This window comes from Ambystoma mexicanum, chromosome 14 (genome assembly GCF_040938575.1).
Source record: "Ambystoma mexicanum isolate Mex_15411 chromosome 14, UKY_AmexF1_1, whole genome shotgun sequence".
Classification (NCBI taxonomy): Eukaryota; Metazoa; Chordata; class Amphibia; order Caudata; family Ambystomatidae; genus Ambystoma; species Ambystoma mexicanum.
In genome coordinates, this window is record NC_090940.1 from 636872098 (window position 1) to 636896466 (window position 24369).

At 48.6% G+C, this 24369-nt stretch overlaps 1 protein-coding gene across 5 annotated transcripts in view; it reads left to right on the forward strand.

Moving 5' to 3' along the window:
- Positions 1–24369, forward strand: part of MARK3 (microtubule affinity regulating kinase 3) — a 606883-nt gene that overhangs the window by 514387 nt on the left and 68127 nt on the right. For all 5 annotated transcript variants that reach the window (XM_069638126.1, XM_069638125.1, XM_069638123.1 and 2 more), the window contains exon 14: positions 23260–23363. In XM_069638126.1, the coding sequence (XP_069494227.1) occupies positions 23260–23363 (104 nt within the window). The remainder of the gene's footprint in view (positions 1–23259; positions 23364–24369) is intronic.

A 24369-nucleotide genomic window follows, 5' to 3' on the forward strand; every position in this document is an offset into this window, starting at 1 on the left:
GCCTTGAGAGGTTGCAGACCTCCAAAGCTGCAGAGAGGTTGTTGAGCGCTGCAGTTCACCAACCTCCACCTTTTCGTTTTAGGGCACAGCAATGGAGGGGAGGTTCCTTTCAATACTACTCTACCTTTGGTAGATCGAGGGGAGCTGCAAGTCAAAGGGGCCCCCGTAGGAGTACCAGAGGTGGAAAACAGGGTACTTGAGGTTCCAAGGCCACTCGGGCAGTTGCCTCTTTGCACTCAGGCATTGCCACAGCCGCTTCAACTCAGTCATGAGGCAATGTCCCATGGTTCGCCGGGGGAAGGCTGGTGCAGCATCTTGTAGAATGGCGTGCTATTACTTCAGATGTGTGGGTCCTGGAGATCATAGCCCACGGCTACTGTCTCCCTTTCCGGGAGAGACCTCGCAACAATCCACCAGGGAATCTCTCTTTGAAGAGTCCGGATCCGCTCCTTGCGTAGAAAATCAAATCCCTGCTGGAGAAAGGCGCCATAGAACTGGTGCCTGTAGCGGAGAGGGACAAGGGATGTTATTCCCCATATTTTTTTATCCCGAAAAAAGACGGGGGATTGAGACCCATCATGGACTTGCATGGTTTCAACAAGCTCAAGATGGTTACTCTGTCAAGTCCTCCAGGCCCCTCAACTTCAGGACTGGTTGGTGTCTCTAGACCTCAAGGACGCTTAATTTTCATGTGCCGATTCATCCCAAGCACAAGAAGTACCTGAGGTTCGCAGTTGGCGATTTTCAGTTTTGGGTCCTGCTGTTCGGATTGACCTCCGCCCCGAGGGTCTTAACCAATCTCATGGTCGGTGGTGGTAGCATATCTCGGGAAGGGGGATTCACGTCTACCCCTACCCGGACGTTTGGTTGATCAGGGCGCGCTCTCCCGAGCAAGTCCTGGATCATCTGTCAGTCACCTGCCACTCCCTTCACAAGCTGGGATTCTTCCTCAACTTGAAGTCCCACTTGACACCTACCAAGCGGCTCCAGTACATCAGAGGAGTGCTCGACACATCCCTGGGGCTCTTTTCATCCCCAGGTGAGGGCTCATCACATTCTGCAGATGGTGAACAAGTTTCAACATGCTCAGTCTCCCGGCGTTTGAGTTCTTGAGGTTGCTCGGCCTCATGGCATCCAAAAGGAGCCTTGGGGGACGCGTTCGTAGTGGAGTGGTCCTTCCCACTGCTGTACGCGTTTCCTCCAGTTCCCGTCATTTCGCAAGTACTACGGAGGTTCAGTTCCCGAATGATCCTCATTGCTCCGGCATGGGCCAGGAGAACGTGGTACCCGGAGCTTCTCAACATGTTATCTGCCCTCCACGCCGTCTTCCCTACTGAGACGATCTGCTCTCACGGGAGGGTGGCGGGTCAGGTTCTCCATCCAGAGGTCAAGTACCTCAACCTTCATGCTTGGCTTATGAAAGGTTGAGGTATAAGGATTGGGAACACCCTGAAAACGTGATGGAGGTGTTGCTTTCGGCCAGAAGGCCTGCAACAAAGTCCCTGTACTGTTGCCGTTGGAGAAAGTTCTGCGACTGGTGCAGGGTTAAGAGTGTGGATCCTTTTTCATGTGCCGTTCCTGTGGTTCTGTCTTTTGCTTTTGTTAGTCCACAAGGGCCCACAAGTGGGTACCATTACAGGTTACCTGGCGGCGCTGTCCATATTTAAGCGTTCGTCTGAGGAGTGTTCTTATTTTAAAATTCCTTTGATTTCTCAGTTTCTGAAAGGGCTCACTAATGTGTTCCCACCGTCTCCTTTCCAGGTACCCGGTTGGGATTTTCATCTGGTTCTAAAATTCCTCATGGGAGCTCTGTTTGAGCCTTTACATTCTTGCCCTTTGAGACTGTTGACCTTGAGAACAGTATTTTTAGTTGCGGTTTCTTCTGCTCGCTGATTGAGTTGCAGGCACTTTCCGTTAAGCCACCCTTCAGTGTTCCAGAAGGACAGGGTTGTCCTTAGGGTTCGTCCTTCTTTTCTTCTGAAAGTTGTCGGAATTTAAATTAAGCCAGGTCATTCTTCCGGCGTTCTATCCTCCTCTGCATCCTGGTAAGGAAGAGGAGAGGCTCCATATGTTGGATACTAGGAGAGCTTTAAGTTTCTACATCACGCGCATGTCCCGGGTCAGAGTGGACGATCAGCTCTTTGTAGGATACGCTGGAAGGCGTTTGGGACAAGCTGTTACTAAACAGACTTTGTCTAGATGGATTATCTTGACCATTTCTGAATGTTGCCACTTGGCGGGTAAGGATCCTCTGGTAGGCTTACGGGCCCATTCTACTAGGGGTGTGGCTGACTCTACTGCTCTGCAGAGGGGTGTTCCCATTCGTAACATTTGTGACGCAGACATATGGGCCTCTGTCCATACTTTTGTAAAACACTACTCCCTGGATTCTATCCATGGGCAAGATTTGACCTTTGGTAAGGGGGTCCTCTATTCTGCAATTTAATTGGGCATTCCTAAAATTATAAATTCTTTTCCCACCTCCTTACGTTGGTACTGCTTTGGGAGTCTGTCATAGATGTGGAATACGTCGGAGGAACCAATCCCATCGAAGAACAAGTTATTTTCTTACCTGGTAACTTTCTTTCGATGGGATGTTCCGACGACGTATTACACATCGCTCCCTCCCTACCTGCCCCTCTACAGAATTTCTTAAGCGATTGCAGCTTTTGTTTCCGCAAGGCTTTCTGTAGTCATTCTGGCAGAAGATTGGTGCCACATGTTCTTGGGGGGGGAAAAAACTACAACTGAGGCTACGGGCATCGTGCGTCATACTTGTAACATCTGGTGACGTCGGTTCGACGGAGGCCCTCGAACAGCACATCGACGCAGAACACAGACACCAAAAAGAAATTCAGAAGCAGCACAGCTGTGGCGATTACCTGTCATGGATGTGGAATACGTCGTCTAACATCCCATCGAAAGAATCTTACCAGGTAAGAAAGTAACTTGTTCTTTTTACCTGTGTAACCATTTTAGCGCTAGCCTACCCTCAGCTCTCCTGGAGCCAAGCCTTGCCGCTCTGCACCATACCTTGATTAGGTTTGGCTTGTCATCAGTGTCTCTTTTCACGATAATAGGGTGGTGTCTTAAAGTCAACACTCGAAGTTTATTTTGGAAATCTTTCTTAATTGAAAGTAAACTAATTAAGAAACCCTCTATTCTCCAGTAGGAGTCTGGCATGGATTCACATGCCCCTGAATGTTCCAGGATGAGAATCCTAGATAAAAGAAGAAAAAATCACTTTCATTTACAAACTGTTTCTCCTCTAAACCAATCATTGAGCTCTGGGTCATACTGCCCTAGCCAATTACCATCCCCTTCCCAAACCCCTCCTCTGGCAGCCATCTTCAGATTTTTACAGCACGTTCAACTGTTGGGAGGCCTCGTGTTTTTCTCTGTGAGCTGTTCTACGTTTTTCACGCTTTCTGACAATCTGAGCCTGTTTGTCAGCTCTGCCTGAAGAATCCTGCAGGAGTGATGATAGCCCACCTTACCCCCTAAGCCTGCCAGCCAAATCTTGTACTATATAACAGTTAGACAGGCAAACATGAGGGGAAAGGGGAAGTGGAGAAAATAACAAACGCAGAAACTTCTACTGCCCTTGTCTTCTGCCTTCTCGAGATATGGTCTGGTCGGTAGAGTACCTAAAGGAAGGCATTGCAATAAGTGTTACTACTCCTTTTCTACCTTCTTCACATCAAAGTACATCCACCCCACCTCCCTTCTCATACCTGCAGCCTAAGCTTTATTGCCTATAGGCTCTTGACTTGTTCATTGACTGACTGTGATAAGCTGGAGAAGCTGTGAGTGGTCTTTCACCTGATACGCTCTGCACACACTTCTGTATACCCCTCAAGTGTGTTCTTTCTCTCTCGCTTCACCTTCAAATATATTTGTCTATTGTTATTGCTATCTGTACTCAAAAGCCTCATGAGTCTTCAGCATTGTTTACTGTTCAAACGGTCTCTGAAGATTTAAACTTGTTTGCACGATGTGTTTATTCGCGTCCACTTACTTCAGGAATCAGTTCTTGGGATTTCACACGCTTCCTGCTAGAAACTGTTCACAGCAACAAACTATGAGCCCAACCGTTCTCCTTACAAAGATTGCCTAAGCCGCACTGACGACAATGGACTTCCTGGAAAATGGCTGTGACGCATGCCGTAAGGTGCTTTCCTCAAACGCATGCTCCGACTGGTAACAGCCTCGCGCTAGCCCCGAGCGAACTCTCCAGTAACGTTGCCCGAAATGAGTTAGTATGTACAATAAATGATTATTTAGTTACGCGACACACACACACGTCTGTGCTCAAGTTAGTATTACTCGCACTGGAGGATGTGGCAGTAGTTTACTCTCGCTGCTCTCTCCACTATATACTACCCTTTCTAGCTTGCAATTACTGTCACACTTCTCAAATTATCACTCAAAGCTTTTATAAATCTCCAGTTTTATAACAATAATCTCCAGACTTATTTACAGTTCAAAACTTCTCTAATAAGACGTTGGGTACACTAAGCTTGATCTGATCTTCTGCTGTCACCGTTGATCTGCTTCCTCCAACTCTAGTTTTTCAGATGAACTCCTGCTGCTACTTCTTATTTTACCTTAAACCCAGATTGACCTTCAAAGTTTCTCTGAAGAAAATAACTGGCTATAGACTTTTAGGGAACTTAGACTCTTTATTAACTGGAGCTAAATGACCTGCTCTGAAGAAAACTAAAATGAAAGGCAGTTTAGAACTCCATTGAGGGTTCCAAGTGACAACACAATTGTCTGAGCCAATCACTGCTGTAATGTTGAGCCTCCATCTTGGCCTGGGGACACATAGGCTTTCTTAGATAAGGAATTAAGGAAAACACACTACAGCCCAATTCAGCCACCCAAAGCCTAGCTCACCCCCAGAACAAACCTAATATTTAGACAGACGACCTTTACTACACCTCCTCAACCAGTGCTTGAACCGCCAGCTGTTGCCTGAACCCCCAAACAGAGTGAACAAAGTGTGGAACCCTGACACCATGTGCTCTCTCTATCGGCCGACAAGCGGGGATCCATTTGTCTGTGAATTTAAACGCCCCAAGTTTCATTGAAGATTCCAGGAGGGCATCAGGCCCTACTCTGCACTCCAGACCATGTCGGAGGAGGATGTAAGCTCCCTTTTCAAGCTCTGCTCCTGCTGCGGAATGTGTTTGTAGAGGACAAACACTTCCAGTGCCTGTCTCAATCCGGATCACAGGGAAGCGGATTGTGAAATCTGCCTCTGGTTCTCCAAATGAAATGTGAAGGATCATCACAGTAGGCCGGCTGCATCGCTCGGCGCCAAGGCCTCTTCGCCTGTGCGGCAAGCAGTGGCATGCCTCACCCAGGACCAGCCGGTCTGAAGGGCACTCCATCCGTGGTGGCCCAAGGCGATGCCAAGCATTGCAAGTCTGTTTCCGTTGGGGGTGCTGAGCAAATGGATCTCGCGACGTGCAGGGTACGCTCATTTTCACAATCTGCCTCCAGCTCCCCCCCGAAGAGGAAATTGGCTAACCCGGCAAAGCTGCTGGAAAAGCCGGAGAAGAAAAAGGTGACCGAACTGCCCCATGCGGCCTAGGTGAAGTCCTCTACGATCGAGTTGGTGGCAGACGCCCTCTCGGAGGCCCAAGGGGGCTGACCCAGTCAAGGTTGCTCCGGCAGCGTCCATAATATCCCCAACCCCTAGATGGGAGACATCGGCCAAGCCGGTGGAGAGGACACCAGAAAAGAGGATGACATCCCTGAGCCCGCACCGAACCACTCGGGATGCAAAAGGGGGGGGGCCTCAACCGCACCCCAGGGCATGGATATTTCTTCCTCGGATTATGAGGACCAGTTGCCTGCACACACAATCCAGGAGGATGTGGGGGATGACGCAAATCCAGATGGTGATGACGGCGGACCTGCCAATGGCGCGGGCCCAGTAAGTCTACCGCCTGACCCCTCTAAGTGACGTATCGCTGGACATCCTTTCGACCCTGGACACCCTGGTGTCGGATATTCAGAAACTGATCCTGGTGGCCTTGGACCAACCTCTGTCAAAAGACGAAGCGGCACCCTATGCCACCACATCAACCTCCACACAAGCCCACGACCACCCCTCCCCTCACCTCTCCCAACCTGCGCGTCTTCTCCAGATACTGCTTGGTAAAGACCACCGGGGGCTTGAGGCCCATTCTAGACCTGCAGTGCCTAAACAAAAACATTGCTACAACGTGACATCCTGAATTTTTGTGACAAGTGCTCGGCAAACTGGAGGAAGGAGACTTCTTGACATGGTTGGAAATGGAGGACACATACTTCTATGCCCCCATTCACAAGAAGCATCAGAGGGTCCTGTGCTTTGTAGCACAGGGAAAGCACTACAAATTCAAGGCCTGTCCCTTTGGGCAGACTTCGGCGCCCAGGGTATTTTATGAAATGCCCGGCACTAGTGGCGGCCCATCTTTGTCTACAGGGGATACGCGTTTACCTGTACCTCGACTGGCTCATCTGACCGACTATTAGATGAGTGTTTAAAAACTCCATTTCAGACGAAATAGCACCTTAGTGATATTGTAGATGCAGATCTTAGTTAAATATTGATTTTAGACTTACTACCATTGTTTTTAATTTATTTGAATCCGTAAATGTTTATATAATTGTTATACTACATTGGTCGTAGTATCACTGAGTTGCTTTAGGAACTCCTACCTGTAATTTGAGAGAAACACAGGCTTTTGCCGGCATACACTAGTGCTTGGGAGGGACACTGTTTCCCAGCCTTCCTGAAGCCGCGCGCCAGCTCTGACGTTTCATTAACGCGCTGCAGGCTATAATTGGCCCGTGTCAGCGCAAAGCTGGTTATAGGCATTTGGCAGAAAACCATTCCTCTTGAGCCTATAACAATCTAAAAGAACAGGTGAGAGCTAGTTAAGTGTCTAGTTTAATGAGTCTCGGGAATTAACAGCAAGATAAGCTATATGAGTACAGAATTGAAGGAGATTGGGAACAAGGGAGCAACTATACCACTCCCACTTTAGACAAAATTAGGAACTCGGGATTGAAAGGATTAAGAGGATAGAACCCACACCTATTAAAAATCATAATGGGACACATGTTTTTAGAGCAATGCTACTCAATGTTCTCATTCTTTTCATCTGTATGCGAGTGGAGGAAAGGAGCTCCCTCCCTCTCCTCCTTGACCTACAGGCCCAGGAGAAGGGAACCAGCGCTCTCATCGACGTCAACATGCTCTGTACCTTGTCCCGTTAAGGTACCGCTGACACCATGTGGCCCCCGCCAGAGCCTGGATCCCCGCATCTACACTTGCGGGCATTTTATTTCTTCAGTTGCTGAGATTCCAGTGTGCTACATTCAAAATGGCCGCTGCTTTGTTGGCCGGTTGCTAAGCAACCCAATACACAGCGAAGACCAGACAGCCCCCTGATTGTTCAAGGACTCCTATCTCTCTGCAGCCAGCTGACCGGAAGGTGCAAGCCAGCAGCGGACCTTCGCTGTAAGGGCCGCGCTATAAGGGCCAAGCCTGTCTGTGCCTGTCAGTGTCCTCCGCACCGCATGCTGCCAGGAAAGGATCACGCATCCCGTAAGTACACTTTATTGCCCACACTCTTGTGATCCATGCACTTACTGTCCCGACTGCCCCACTGTGCACTATTGTGACCTGCCCTACCCGAGCCATAGTAATGTCTATCCTTCTCGAAGCGTTGCGCCCCACATAGCCTACAACTGTATGCACAGAGCTTCCCATTGTCATTTCATTACTCGTATGTTTCACCCTGATTTATCAGCCCACTGCATTAACTTTCATGTTTGCTCATGCTCACAACTGCCGCTAGGCCACTCGTGTATACAATGCTACTTGTAATTCTGCCATCCTGCATCTGTTAGTGTACTGTAATGTTAATCTAATGTACTCACTAGCCCTGTGTAATCCTACATCTGCTGTTATCCGACGCTTGCTACACCAACCATCTGTTACTCCTCTGTATAACCACGCTTTTATAACTCCACTGCCCTACACCTACCTATATACCAACTCCCTGAACAAACATTTAGTCTTCCCACCCCACCTACCCTGAGGTTGGAATCCCTGTCCCCTCTGCCCACAGCCCATCTCTCCCACACATCCACCCTCCGACACAACCTCCACTGAACCTGACTTGACTTCTGCGCCACCCACGCGTCTCACTGCCTAAACACACCACTTACCTGCAAACCCACACCATGCAACACCCTCAATCAACCAATATGCCAGCTGCCCCCACACCTTCCACTCTGACATTCCCCCCCCCTATTTCCTACCCTCATTTTTCACTAAATGTAACATCACAGTAACCTGTCCAACACCCACCACAACCTCACGCCCAAGACCCTCCAACATCAGAAACCAACTCTTGGATCTCTGTTCAAGAGACCCCAGCACCGTAAACCAGGCCCTACCTAACTCATCCAAGTTAATGGACCTGCCTACTAACACATCCAAGCCAGCCTCACCCACACCAGTTATGACATACCCTAACCCTGCCATACCTGAACTACCTAACACCACCCCAACTATAACCCAGACCCCCCCACAACTTGCAATGTGCCCTGATTAACGCTAGAGCCATCCCTGCACAAGCCACTGAAATCCACAAACTCCTAATCATCCTGGACCTTGATATCCTAGCTATTATCGAGACATGGCTTCATAGTGCCGCAGGGCCTGCTCTCATCCTTGCCATCCCACAGGGCTATTCCATCAGGCAAGACCAACTCACCACTGTAGGTGTTGTAGCATTCATCATGAAAGATAACCTAGAAGTCAGACAAATCCCATCTAACCTGGGTGACAACACGGATTCCCTTGCAATAGAAATCGCCCTCTCCCCCAACTCCACCATCAACCTGGTCTACCGCCCGCCTGGCCCACTATTGAAGTTCCAGGAGAACCTCTCCCCTCCTAGCAGAAAACCTAAAAATCGCCTCTAAAAGCATCCTTCTAGGTGATCTCATCCTTGGATTCAACGACAAAAAGGACAAACCAGCCAATTCTCTCACTAGCCCTACAGGAACTAGGCTTTGACCAAAAAATCTCACCCACACAACAAAGGGCGCATCCTCGACTGGATAGCCGACAACAATTGAGGTCGACGTTAGCTCCATCACCCTCACCCCCTGGTTAGACCATCACCTCATTCATTTCCTCATGCCCATCGCTACCACGAAGTCCAAAAAGCATAACTCTATCCCCCCCAGCCATGGCAAGAAGACCAAAAAAAACTTTACCAAAGATAAGATCATACCTCACCTCAGCACCCTCACGACAGATCTCCAGTCACCTGACCCATCAGTGCTAGCAGATCTCTACAAACCCACCATAAGCTCCGCAATAGAGATCATTGCCCCTCTACAGAACAGAAAAAGCCAAAATAGTCAAACATTCCAACACCTGGTTCTCCACTGAATTAAAAGAGCTCCGCTCTCAAACGAAAAGCATTGAACATCTGGCAAGTTACCCTCCCCAGCCACGCTATCCTCCTACAAAAAAATTACCACACAATACAAAAAAGCGATCATTACAGCCAAATCAGCGTCCTATAATGAAAGAATTACTAATGCTAGCCCCAAATCCAAAACTCACCACACCAGCTACCAAATCCCAAGATATCATCAAAGACCAAACCTGATGTAACACAATACAATCTGCCCCATTAAACAAAATCAAACTCTTACAAGAAAAAATCAAGGAGCATCACAAGAACCTATCACAGCACATTCAATTATTTAAAGAACAAAAAGGAGATCCAGAAGAAAAATATTAATTTCATTGTCATTAGTTTGTAAAAAGTGAGATTGGAGAGAGGGGCACATTAAACTATTCACTAGCACAGACCACATGATCACCTATAGCGCAGTGCCCCTGACCTCCAAAGCCCTTATAACTCTTCAAATTCAGGGAAGTAACTGAACGCGATGTTATTGAGATAATGATCAGGATTAAACCCTCCAACTGCTAAGGAGATCCCTGCCCAGCTAGATTAATCAAAGACTGCACAGAAACACACTCCCCATTTCTGAAGTCCTTCATTAACGCCTCCTTCAACTCCAGAACAGTTCCAGACAGTCTAAAAGAAGCCTGGGTACGCCCCCTTCTAAAAAAAAAAACACTATTCTGGACCCAGAAATTGGCAATAACTATAGGCCCGTCACCGCAGTGCCATTCTTGCTCAAGATCCTGGACAAAGTTGCCTACAGGCAAATTCAGGAATATCTAGAAGCTAACCACATCTTACGCAAAAGACAGTCAGGCTTCCGGCCAGGACACGGGACTGAGTCAGCCCTACTCGATCTAAAAATGTAACTGAGACATCATGGACTAAGGCAAACCGGCACTTCTCCTCCTTCTGGCTCTGTCCACTGCTTTTGACCTCGTCAAACATGATATCCTAGGCATGCACCTAAAAAATGAAGCACACTTCTCCCAGAAGCCATCACCTGGGTGGCCTCCTTTCTAAACGGAAGACTCGGTCTTCTCAGACACAGCAGCTGCTTCCACACTACTATCCACTGCGGCATCCTCAGGGCTCATGCACCGCCCCCACACTCTACAATATATTCACTCCCCCTCGCTTCAATGATCTCGACTGTCGCAACAATAGCGTACACCAACTACGCGGACGACACGCTGGTACTACTCCCACTTCTTCTATGAAGAAGATGCAACAGCAGCCCTAACTAAAATCTACACAGCCATCCAGACATGGATGGGTGCCAATGGCCGATCCTCCTTGTAGGTACCAGCGAAACTCTCACCGCATTATAAAACCTTCAACATTAACAACTCCGCCATTAGTCTCTACGACTGTCAAAACCTTAGGTGTCTACCTAGACGCCTCACTATCCATGTCCAGCCAAGTCAACGCCACAGCCTCCTCTGCCGCACTCACCACTGAGGTGATCAACGCAGTAAAGCCTTTCTCTCCACTAAAAACTGCCTATCCATCGCCAGAGTCACAGTAGGCACCAAATTGGATTACTGCAATGCACTATTCTTGGGCACTTTTGCAAAATATCTAAAAATTCCCAAGTTACGTAAAATAACGCACACTCCGGGCTGCATTGACCATCTCCAAAAGGGAACATATCTCCCAAGCTAGGAAAGAAGCCCATTGGGTACTGGTAAAGGAACGTATACTCTTTAAATCTATGGCCATCACACATAGGTGCCTCACATCAGATGCCCCACCTTACCTTTCTGAATCGCCTTCAATTCCTCCAACAGACCTACCAGATCCCACCTCTCATCAAATCTATGTATTCGCTTTCAAAAGAACCAAAACGGGAGGGTCCAGTTTCCAACACCTTGCACCTAAAAATTGGAATGCCTTGCCAACCACACTAAGGAATGAAAAATCATAAATACCTTCCGCAAAACCCTACTGTTCTGTTAAATTTACACAACCAGCCTGCATAGTCATGTTGCACTATAACCATAGCAAAAGCATAATACACGCTTCTCTATGCCTTCAGTTGATTCCTGTCTTTGCTATTGTATTCAATACTGTATATACTACTGTATTCGGCTCCATTTATAGTAGCTATGCAAGTCAAGCACGCTGTAACAGCGCCACGATGCCCCGGGGCCGGTTGTGCGCTTTATAAATGTAAATAAAAATAAATGCCAGATCAGTTGTTAAGCATGCAATAGAGATTCATGAGCTCATTTTATCACAGGACCTGGACTGCATGTTTTTGACAAACATGGTTCAATGAGATTTCATAGGCTGTTTCACCTCCTAGTTCCACAAGGCTATTTGATACAATATATCAATAGATTATGTGCCCTTTCTCTGAGGAGCAGATGCCTCTGATCACTGCAGGAGCAGTGACTCGATCCACAGCTGAGCTGGAGCTTCAGCTGTCCGGAAGGTAGGCCCCTGGCTGCCCTGCCACCCACTGCTGAGCAGTTTTCTCCGACTAATCTGATCCAAGCACATGTAAATTATGCTCATGTGCTGCCGCTCGTTTATAATTGCTACTTTTTGCACCATCTACATTTGAAAATCATTTTGTTGCTGAAAATCGCTGTGCCTCCATTGCCTACCATGAGGCTACTCCAATCTAAGATGGGCGCTTCCTCAGGCCACTGATGCAGCCTAGTTGCAATCATTACCAGGCCCTCCAGGTCGCCCTGATTGGCCTCTAACCACTTAAGAGGACCAATCCCTCGCTGGCAGGCGAGTGCCGGCCCACCCACTAAGGAACCCAACCAGGAACAAGATCCTGTCCTGATCTTGTCCAGAGCGGAGGCCAGGGCCAGGAACTCTGGCCGTGTTTCCCGCGCCCGCCTGGAACCATTACCTGGAATCCTCTTCCATGCCGGGTAAGAACACCTGCCTCTAATAACCTAAGTGACTTTATCTATACGCCATGCTGAGCCCCACACATTGTGCCCCAGTCGTAACTATACCACGAGTTTGCAATTGCTTGTAACATCATTACTGCGTTCCATATGCCCTGCAATGAACCACGCGGCCCGTGCTCATCTCTCAATCCGCTGCCGCACCTCTAACCACCCACACACCCTGATAATGTATTGCTGTGCCCTTTGCACCTCAATTGCGCATTTCGACAAATGAGCACCTACGCAATGTAATGTTTTTAGCATTTGCAGTTAGCGTGTCTAGTAGGCATCTCGACATTCGAACCCTCTGATTCTTGCCTTGCATTTGAGCCCACCTGGCACTTAATGTTTATAGCATTTGCATTTATCAAATTACATTAGTGCTCTCCAGTAGATACTGCCCTAAGAGCTCTTCGCCTCTGGCCACATGCCACGTTACTATTTATTTTTGTCTATTGCCCATTCATAAGTATAAGTTGTGTTGCATGTTCTGGCACCAATACTACTGCCCTATCACAGCCGTGCACCACATTGAATCCGTGTTTATGCTGCCTGCCTATGACTTTGCATCCTGATTTCTGCTGCATTGTAGCGCTTTGCACCTCACCCGTTACTGTGTGCTCATAGAATTGCATCCTGATCTCTGCTGCCTCGCAGCGCTTTGCAACTCAAGTAAGCAATACTCTGTATTGACTGTTACACTTACATTGGTCAATATATCTGCCATTCGTATTCCCTAGTACAGATGGGTATGTGAAACGTTTGGTATGTAAAACGTTTTTCATTATAGGCTGTTATATTAGCGTACCATCAGATCTATATATCCAGAGTACTAGCACACAATACCATCATACCTCCATTATGTAATGGTGCCTAACTAATCTCCTTCACTTGCTGTACATCTACACCAGACTCTGGACATTCCAGTCTCACCTACATACTGTCCATTACACGTCCACCTTCACCCCCTACGTATCTATCACCCACACTTTGTGGATTAACACTATGGTCTGTGCTAACCCTTATTTGGATCATCCTGCACTTTGGATACGCCACTTTGCTACCAGACCAACACCAAATCAACCCTGTACTATTACCAGAAACCTTAGACTGAACTCCAGAGCCACCCCATTAAAAGGGTGCTCATACTCTTAGCTATATAATAGTTCATCATCGCGACAATATTACATGCAGAAACCTCAGATTAGGAGCTTGACTGTGGATTAAAACTCCTCAGCCTCACCCCCCACAAGAGAAATAAACACTTGCGTCAGCAAAACAATCCAGCCAACCAGGCTAATGAACCAGATATTAGCTTGGCCTCTAACACTGTGCCTGACACTTCCCTACCAACACAGAAAACCCTTGCAACAGACACTCATCAAAGCAGCCTTAGTGAATGCTAGGTCCCCCCCCTGCCCACGCATTGGACATTGCTGATTATATAACTTCTGAAAATCTTGGCCTACTTGCGGTTACGGAAACTTGGCTAAACGCAGCATCTGGCCCCTCCTTGGCCCTAGCCATACCTAATGACTATGCTATCATCAGATGTGATAAAAACACCAACCAGGTGAAGAGAGGCGGACTCACCTTCATCTTCAAAAACACCATCTACATTAGAGTAATTCAGGACTTACAAATTCACTCTGCTGAATCCCTGTCCATCAAACTGCCACTATCACCTAACCATACAGCAACAGTGCACCTCATCTACCGACCACCAGGACCCATTTCCACCTCCACTGAGGACATTGTGTCCCTTATATCTACTAATACCAAACCTAATTCACAAAGTATCTTACTTGGTAATTTTAACTTTGGACTTAATGACCCATTTAATACTAACGCCATTGACGTATCCAACACTCTAGCAGACCTTGGTCATGCCCATATCATTCATGAGCCCACGCATATTAAAGGAAGAACATTGGACTGGCTCACCAACCTCAACTGCACTATTGATCTGCTAGCTAACGAACCATGTATTTAGTACGATCACCACAAAATAACCTTTTCCATCAAAGCCACCACACTATTTCCTGCACCAATCATTGCACCAGCCACCTACACCAGGAACAAGAAAGGCATTATGCTGGATAAACTCCTTCTCCAGCATTGGATCTTTCATGGATTCACAGCCTTAGAATATTCCCCGTCGACTGACTGGGAACCCTCGGTAAACTTATATAGCCTTTTCCTGTAGGAAAACTTTCGACACTTTAGTGTCCTATCTACGTTGTTTTGGGCCGCGCACGCACGCCCTACCAAGACGTAGCGGTATAAATGCCCCGCCCCCGCGGCTCCTTCCAGATTTTGACCGTCCAAAGTGGGAACACCTCGTGTTATTTCTACTTGGTTAGGTTACACTCTTCTCCTGATGTCAGGAAAAGCACTTTTCCGCCCGTGTGCTACGTGTGGCCTAAAGGTCTTCGAGGGGGATGCGCATATGGACTGCATTTACTGTCTGCACCCTCACCACTCGGCCGACGACTGACATTTGTAAGGGCTTCTCCCAGAAAACCCTTAAGGATCGAAGTCGCAGACTTGTCGCATGGTTGAACGATGGAGCGGGGGCATACCCGCCTTCAGAGGTGGGCTCGACACGCAGCGTGGCCTCGGCATCGAAATCTTCAGGGGCCCCGCGCCGCTCATCGTCATCGGAGCCCCTGGTGAAGAAGCCCAGACCGGTGGTCAAGGAGTCGTCGGAAGGCCGCTCCAAGGACTCGGCTTCGAAAGGGGCCTCTTCGTCCTCATCTTTGACGAGAAAAGATAAAGACAAATCCAAATCCTCCTCAGGTGATCGTCATGGATCGACCTCAAGTCGAAAAGGAAAAACGCAGGTCGAGCTCAGAGAAAGCAGGAGCTACGCATAAACCTGCACGACCACCACCGTCGTCGACGGTTGGACGGTCGTCGACGACTTCTCTGCCATTGACGCAGTTAACATCTACCGCACCTGCATTGCAGACGACGACGGGAACAACTATGGCTCCGTCGACGAATGTCCCTCAGAGGGCCTTGTGCCCAGAGGTCTACGACCCAGTTTTACCGGAGGTTGAAAGGGTAGCTGCCCCGGCAGACCTGGGGTTGCAACTTACCAGGCCGGTCTCCGAAAGCTGTCCGGGTTCTACCTCCCTGCTGGATCCATAATAGATTCTGTCGTTGGAAGTCTTATCCACACTGCAATCTCTGATACGGACACTAGACGATAGACTGCCTCAAACAGCCCCGGCCGGATTGGTCGTCGACGACCCGGGCCCGTCTCGCCATCCTCCAGAAGCAAGCCCCTCGGCTCCACGCCGCGAGGAAGGGGAGCTGTTGGATTCGGAGTCAGGCAGCAGGGCGTCGTCAATAGTCTCACTTTCCCCCTCCAGGGATCCGACCTGGGAGTCCGATTATAGAGTTGGAAACGCCGAGGAACCCAGCCCAGCTGTCTCCTCCCGACGATATGGGGTCATTCCATAGCATGATGGCTAAAGCCTGCAAGGAATTTGGTCTGGCACAAGAAGAGGAAAAGAAAGATTGCTTTCTTTTCGACCACATGGGTCAAAGGAGAAAATCAGTGTTTTCAGTGCCCATCCTAGAACATGTGTGGAAGGAAGGTCTGCAAACCATGCGTCACCCTTTCTCAGAGCCAGCGGTTAAAGGTCGTCTGGAAAAGAAATTCAAGGCCGCGGACTCTACTCCCAAGTGCCTTTCCTCTCAACCGACACCTGACTCTGTGGTATCGGCGGCAAGAAAGGCGAGGGCTCAACACAAGTGTACGACCCCGCCGGAAAGTGATGCTAGACGACAAGATGCGTTTGGCAAGAAGGTCCTGACTGTAGGTGCCACCACGGTTAAGGCGGCCAATTCTCTTGCCATAGTCGCTACATACGACAGGGAAATGTGGCACCGGCTGGCACCCATACTTGAACATCTTCCGGATGAACATCGAAAAGCGGCTATGCTACTAGTCAGGGAAGGTGAGGAAGCTTCAAATCATGCAATTAACATCGCGGTAGATCTTGTAGAGTCCGATTTCAAGCAGGTGAACGGTGTGGTCCGACGACAGGCGTGGCTGAAATGCACCAACTTTCGACCAGAGGTGCAGTACAAGGTACTGGATATGCCTTTCGAAGGAGACCTCCTTTTTGGCGAGAAGGTCGACGAAGCCCTGAAGGGCATGAAGGAGGACTCGGACACTGCGCGTTCTTTGGGAGCTCTCCAGAGTGGTCAGGGTTCCCGGTCTTTTCGTCCCTTCAGAGGAGCTTCAGGGAACTCCAGGTTCTCCTCCAGGGACCGTTCCTTCGGTAGATCAACATATTCCTCTCGAGGATACAGAGGAGCTTCACAGGCAGCTAGACAGCGCTGGGACTATCAAGCCCCTAAGAAAAGAGCAGGTTTCTCGTCGACGAGGGATAAGCGAGCTAAGAGTCAACAATGACAGACATCGGAACGTTCTGGGGGGCAGAGTATCATGTTACATCAAGGAATGGGAGCTGATAACCACAGACCAATGGGTGTTGGACACCGTAGAATACGGACATGCCCTGCAGTTCAAAAGCGACCCTCTGCATATTCCACCGGTGCGGGTAGCTCATTCCCATCTGAGCGTGTTGCTGCAGGAAGTAGCACTTATGCTAAAAAAAAAGGGGGCTATAGAACACGTCCCGTCGTCGCAAAGGGGTCAAGGGGTTTACTCCCGGTACTTTGTGGTGAAAAAGCCGAATGGAAAATGGCGTCCCATCCTAGATCTGCGAGAACTGAACAAGTCGTTGAAGGACATAAAGTTCAAGATGCTCATGCTCCAAGAGGTAATAAGGTCAGTTCAAGAAGGGGATTTTCTAGCGTCTCTGGACCTGCAGGATGCGTACTTTCACATACCGGTGTGTCTGCGACACAAATACCTCAGGTTTGTGGTTCTCCCTTTTGGACTAAAATCTTCCCCCAGAACGTTCACCAAATGCCTGGCTCCGGTGGTTGCCTGGCTGAGGAGGCAGGGCCACCATGTATACCCGTATCTCGACGACTGGTTGGTGAGGGGATCTTCCCCATCGTCGACGCACGACAGTCTATAGGTCACATTGAGCCTATTGGAACGATTGGGGTTTGCGATAAACTTCGACAAGTCCTCATTAACGCCGTCCAGAAACTTACTGTTTCTGGGTGCCCAGTTCGACACCCAGCTGGAATTAGTCGCACCGTCCCTCGACAGGATTACCAGGCTCAGTCGTTTGGCAGGCCAGCTGAAGATCAATTCCAGGTTGTCGGTAAGAAAATGTACGTCAATCCTGGGAGCTATGGCGTCCTGCATTCATCTAGTGCCCAACTGTCGCCTTTTCATGAGGCCAGTTCAGCAGTTTTTGGCAGACCGTTGGACGCAGTCTCAGGGCCTTTGGTCAGACAAGTTGACTGACTACGTCGAACTCATGTCAACCCTACGGTGGTGGAGGAATCGTCGGAATATTTCCAAGGGTGTGCCTCTGCAGGACCCGGAATTCCAGTTCACAGTTTTAACGGACGCGTCCTTAACCGGCTGGGGAGCACATATGGGCAAGCTGCAGAGACAAGGCCACTGGTCTCAGAAAGAATCTCTCCTACACACCAACATTCTGGAATTGAGAGCAGTCCGCTGGGCCCTGAGAGCGTTCGTGCCTCACATCAGGGGATCCACAGTGAGAGTTCTGACGGACAATACCACTAATGTTTTATTTGCGAAAGCAAGGCGGTACGCGGTCCAGGACCCTCCATCGAGGCTCGGGTGTGGCACTGGGCGCTGAAGCACGATGTATCCATCATAGCCCATCTGCCAGGAGTGAAAAACGAGCAGGCGGACTCGCTCAGCAGAAAGATGGACCAGATTCACGAGTGGGAAATAAACGACGATCATTTGCTGAAGGTCTTCCAAAAATGGGGACAAACGACGCTGGACCTCTTTGCCACAAAGGCAAACAAGAAGTGCAAAATGTACGCCAGCAGATGGCCACAGGAAGATTCAGTGGGAGAAGCTTTTTCCTTCCCGTGGACGGACATTTCCTCTATGGCTTTCCTCCGTTTCCCCTGATACGGAGGACTCTGCAGTGGATACGCAGGTACAGGTGCCGAGTCATCCTGTTAGTGCCGTGTTGGCCGAGACAACCATGGTTTTCCGACCTCCATCTGTCAGCGGACCACCCGATAACATTCCCGAAAGGGCCCAACCTCTTGTCCCGGAACGAAGGAACGGTGTGGCATCACGACCCGAACAGTCACAACCTCACAGCTTGGCTCTTGACTTTTCGGAGTTTGGGGCCTTGACCATTCATCGGACTGTCGGAAAATATTACAGGCTGCGCGAGCCACGTCCACCAACAAGTCTTACAGGAGTAAGTGGAAAAGATTCTGTGTGGTGCCAAGGGCAGGCGGAATTGGAGCCTCAGTTACTCCGGAACAGATCCTCCCGTATCTGTTACATTTGGCGAGGAGTGGCTTGTCTTTCATCTCTAAAGGTTCACCTGGCGGCCATCTCTAGGTTCACAAGAAGGAGGAACTCTACGCCTTTGTATAGTGACATATTGGTTAAACATTTCATGAGAGGTTTGTTTCGGACGTTTCCCACGGTTAAGCGTTTTCCACCAACGTGGAGCCTTAACTTGGTACTTGCAGGTTTGATGAAATCACCTTTTGAGCCAATGGCTACGGCATCCATGAAGTTTCTATCTTGGAAAGTGGCTTTTCTAATAGCCATAACATCGGCTAGACGAATCTGAGTTACAAGCATTGGTCATAGACCCTCCGTATCTCAGATTCTTCAAGGACAAGGTGATCTTGTCGACAAGTCCTAGTTTTATCCCGAAAGTTCCTACGATTTTTCATAAACACTCTGCCATGGTCCTACCCACCTTCTTTGCAACACCATCGTCAGCAGCGGAAAAGGTTCTGCATACTCTCGATGTCAAGAGAGCTCTGAAATTTTACCTGCATCGTACCCAGCAACTTCGATCGACACAGCAGCTCTTCGTTGCGTAAGGCAACCAATGATGCACGTTTCGTTATTCCATCTTCAGTAGCTAAACAAATAGCTCCAGATATTACCCCATTTATCACAAAATGTGTTCACAAATCTTACATCTGGGGTAGTACAGAAATCTGTGGGCACGCCACTGCTAAAAAAAGAATTTAGACCCTAAGAATTTCCAGAATTACAGGCCAGTGCCAGGATTATCATGGCCATCAAATTCTGGAACAAATTGTGACAGCTCAGCTGCAGGAACATGTGGATCGGGAGAATCTGCTGGATCCACTGCAATCCGGCTTCCGACCGGGTTTTGGGACGGAGACGCCGTTGCTGACAGTCTATTGGAGATGGCAGCTCAGGGAGGTGTGTCCCTGCTGGTCATGTTGGACCTGTCTGCTGACTTGGATACGGTGGAAAATGGGACCCTGCTGAAACTTCAGAGAAGTGGGTGGGGTAGGGAAACGAGCTCTTCAGTGGTTTGAATCTTTTCTCTCTAGAACAAAGAGTTTGACTTGGTGATTTCTTGCCCGATTCAGTATTACAAAGCTTTGGAGTCCCGAAGGGATCCTCCCTCTCCCCACTGCTTTTTAATTTGTTAAACTACTCATGGACATTCTGAGGAAGCACAGCATACAGTTTCACTCGTACGCAGATGTCCCTCAGGTGTTCTTCAGGATACAGAATCTAGAGGAGACGTACAAAATAGTTGAATGGTGCCTACAAGAAATACAGGCTTGGATTTGTGTGAACCAGTTACTGCTGAATGGCAGCAAAACAGAAGGAACTATTCGCTTCAAAGCACCATCTGCAGAGGGAGCATTTACACTTCCCATGTTTCTGGGGACACAGCTGAATTTCTCCAAGGAAAATAAAAAATGTGGGCTGTCTGGGAGGATAACATGGGAAGTGGAGCTCAGGTTAGTGCAAAGGTGCAAGCAGCAGTCCACTCACTACACCTATTGAAACATAGCCTACCATTCATTGCGAATGAGGACAGAGCAGTAGTCATTGGCACTCTGGTCAACTCGAGGCTAGACTATGGAAATGCACTGCTGTCGGGTATACCGGCCTATCGGCTGCGAAGATTGCAGGTGGCCCAAAATGCAGCGGTTAGGCTGGCGTATAGGGTAAAAATTGAGTTTAAGGTACTCTGCTTGGTTTATAGGTGTGTTAACAAGACAGGACCAAGATATCCATCGGATAAAATCAGGAGGCATGTTCTTACCCGACAATTGCGCTCAGCAGATCAAAATCTGCTTCATGTACCTTGCACCAGGTATATGAGCAAAGGGGACCGCAGATTCAGCGTTTACGGTCCAAGAGCATGGAATAAACTACTCGGAGAAATCTGTGAATAAAACCCTTCCGGCATTTCGGAAGGCCGTGAAGACCCATCTGTTTTGTTAGAACTCTCCTGTACCTCAGCTGGTGTCTTTCAATCTCATATGATGAAGTGGATTAAGACCTATTCTAGTGGCAGTTGATATATCTGCGCCCAATTACGATTGCATTTGTCCGGTTCGCATTATAAATGTACAAAAATCAAAAAATCAAATCTGGCCCAAGTCAAGGGAAGCAAACGCACAAAGGACCGTCCAGCTGCTGACAGATCTGGGTTTCTCCAACTATCCAAAATCCTGCTTGATACCATCGCAGAACACGCTGTTCCTGGGGGCCATGGCCTGTCTCCTGCCTGGCGGCTCCCTCAGAAGAGAGGATTGAGGCCCTGCTGGCCAAGTTGCAACGACTGTTGGCACTGAAGACCACCATGGACAATCAAGTCGCTACTCGGAATTATGTTGTTGTGCATCTGCCTGATCCGGCTCTGCAGGTTGTGGATTCGACCCCTTCAGGAATTCCTGGATGCTTGGTGGATCCAGGTGTCCGGAAGCGTTGCATACAAGGTTGTTCTTGGAGTTCTGTCGAATGATGGTGTGGTGGAGTGTGTGCTCCAACATCGCCGGGGGCACAGGTTTTCTGAGCCACCTCCCGTACCAGGAGACTGTCACCACAGACACGTCCCTGGAGGGCTGTGAAGTCCACACTGGGCATCTCCACGCCAGAGGCCTGTGCCTGCTGGAGGAGAGCGATCTCTGCATGAATGTCCTGGAGCTGCGGGCAGTGTTCTGGGCCCTCAAGTCATTCCTTCTGTCCCTCAAGGGCAAAGTGGTGAGGGTCTTCACAGACAAACCACCACAATGTTCTACATCAGGAAACCTGGGGGACTGGTGGGGGTTACCAGAGGCGCACAGGACTTGTGGCACTGGGCTGTCGCTCAAGAGATGTTCCTCATCCCTTTGTCACCTGGCGGGAGTCAAGAACACATCGCCTCTTCCGCAAGTGGGGCAGACCGCAGATCGATCGGTTTGCGACAATGAATTCCAAATGCTAGAAATTGCCCAGCAGGTTCCACCAGCCGAGGAGCATGCGGGATGCGTTTTTCTTCCTGTGGGACGGCCTGTTCCTGTACGCTTTCCTTCCGTTGCCTCTCCTGCTATGAGTCATCAATCAACTGTGCCGATGCAAGATGATCTTCGTCGCCCCAGCGTTGCTGAGGCAGATTTGGTACCCAGATCTTAGCCCATCACCACCCAGTCAAGCTGCCACTGGTCGCGGATCTGCTCACCAAGAGAGGCACAATCCTGCATCACGACCCAGGGTCGAGGTTACGAGTTGCCAGCTGACTGCAGGAAGTTCCTTGCCAGGGCCAGAGCGTTGTTGACTCTTAAGTGCTATGGGCACAAGTGGAAGCGTTTTGCGACGCGGTGCCGGATGAAGATCAATCCTCTGAGGCTCACAGCCATGCAGATTCTTCCGTACTTGTTGTCCTTGGCCAAGGTGGGGCTGGCGCACGCCTCTATCATGGTGCATCTGGTGGTGATCTCTCTACACCAGGTCTCCAGGACAGTCTTCTCTTTGGTCACATTGTCTAGTCCAGGAGTTCCTCCAAGGACTGTTTCGATCGTGCCCAATGGTGTAGGCGCCTGCCCCAGCGTGGAACTCAACGTGGTACTGACTAGGCTCATGGGTGGGGCCTTCAAGCCCATGCATCGGATTCCTCATGGAAAAGGCTTTCCTCATGGCCATCCCCTCTGTTGGGAGGGTAGGTGACATCCAGGCCCTATCCTGCAAACCGCCTTACCTGACTTTTCACGACAAGGTTGGTGCTGCGGACGCACCCCTCCTTCATGCCAAAGGTTCTGTCCGGATTCCACCTCAACAAGCCTTTGTCGCTGGCTGAAAGGACTTTGCACTCGCTGGATGTGGCTTGTGCTCTGAAGTTCTATGTCGCACGCAGAGTTTTCGGAAGATGTCTCAACTGGTCCTGAACTTTGATCCTGTGAACCATGGGAAGGCCTTGTCCAAGGCTTCCATCTCTAGGTGGCTCTCCGGCTGTATCACACTCATCGGTTGGCAAACCGTCCGAGATCCCATTCCACCAGAGCAATCGCTGCGACAACAGCGTTCCTGTCTGGTGTGCCCCTGCTGGACATCTGCAGGGCTGCAAAGTGGAGATCTACGCACACCCTCACAAGATTCTACTGCGTCAACAGGGATTCCAGGGAGGAGTCAAGGGTCGGCCAAGCAGTGCTACGCAACCTGTTCGCTTGAAGGTGAACCTGTTCCAGAGGTAAGAGTAATTGCTTCTGTGGAGCCTTGACACCTCCCGTGGTTGCGTATTGTACTGCTATGTATTCTTTCTTCTTCAGCATGTGAATCCATGCCAATCCCATGCTGGAGAACAATTGTTACAGGAAAGTAACCTTTTACTCCTTTGAAGTCTGTTCTCTTGTCGCGCACATAATCTGTAATATGTGCAGGGTAATTTTATGATTTGTTAAGTGTTTTTTTTTCTTTTTTAATGTAGAACAATGCTACCTCTGGAGGAATGTCCCGCCGAAATACATACGTTTGCAGTGAACGGCCAGCCACAGACAGGCACTCTGTAATACAAAATGGAGGCGACAAAAGGTACATTTCCCAAATTATCTGTTAACAATGGAAGCATGTCAATGTGGTTTGGGATTCTAATAACTTGAAATTTGAAAATTAAGTCTTAAAAATCCTGTTTGTGCTTCGAATTGGCTATGTAGGCATTTACATTTTTAGGACAGTCCTAATTCTTAATATTTGTAAGCCATTGATGCAAACAATTGTGTAAGATTTAGATTTCAAGATTGGTAAAACGAATTATGTAGTAACTTGCCAATAGTTTCACTCAAAACTGTTGCAATCTTGCCACAAATGTGCTATTCCCGTAGTCAAGTGACTTTACTTTAGACTGTTTTTTTCCATGTGAAAGCATAGGGCACTTTTTTCATTTCACTGGCACCCTGAAACAGGTTTGGTAGGGGATATACACACAGTTAGAACAGTTCTTTTGAAGTCCAAAAAAGGGCTTAGTAAACCCATGCAACTGAGACAGTACAAGACTCAACTTAGTACTTATTTAAGTGGCACAGCCTTATACTATCACGTTATATGCAACCACAATTATAAAAACTGTTAGGGAGAATTGTCGTTTCTGTGCTAATTCCCCTTCAACCTTAGAGACCCCCAGCTCTTTTGCTGGACTTTAGGTTTTTTCAATTTTTATCCTGGAGTGATTGACATTTTTCTCACTCTAATGTATTTTGATTTGATTTGGATAGGCGCGTTACAAATACCATATCATATCATATCATTCTCTAATCTGTTTTTGGAGTCTGAAAACTCCATAGGCATCTACTTTGTGTAGGTGACACACAGCACCTTCAATACAGTGTCGCAGAGGAATAGTTTAGATTTCTGTTAAGGTTTAAATACCTTCTCTTGGGTGAACTACTGTTCCCAAGAGTAGTAAAGTGAAATTGACTTTACTTTTTTGATGTAGGTCAGCACACCCCATCTTATGTGGAGTGCTGAGGGGGTTAATTAGCCCCTTTTCCCATTTACTCATGTAACATTTTGTCACCCACACTAATTTAAATGGCTGCTG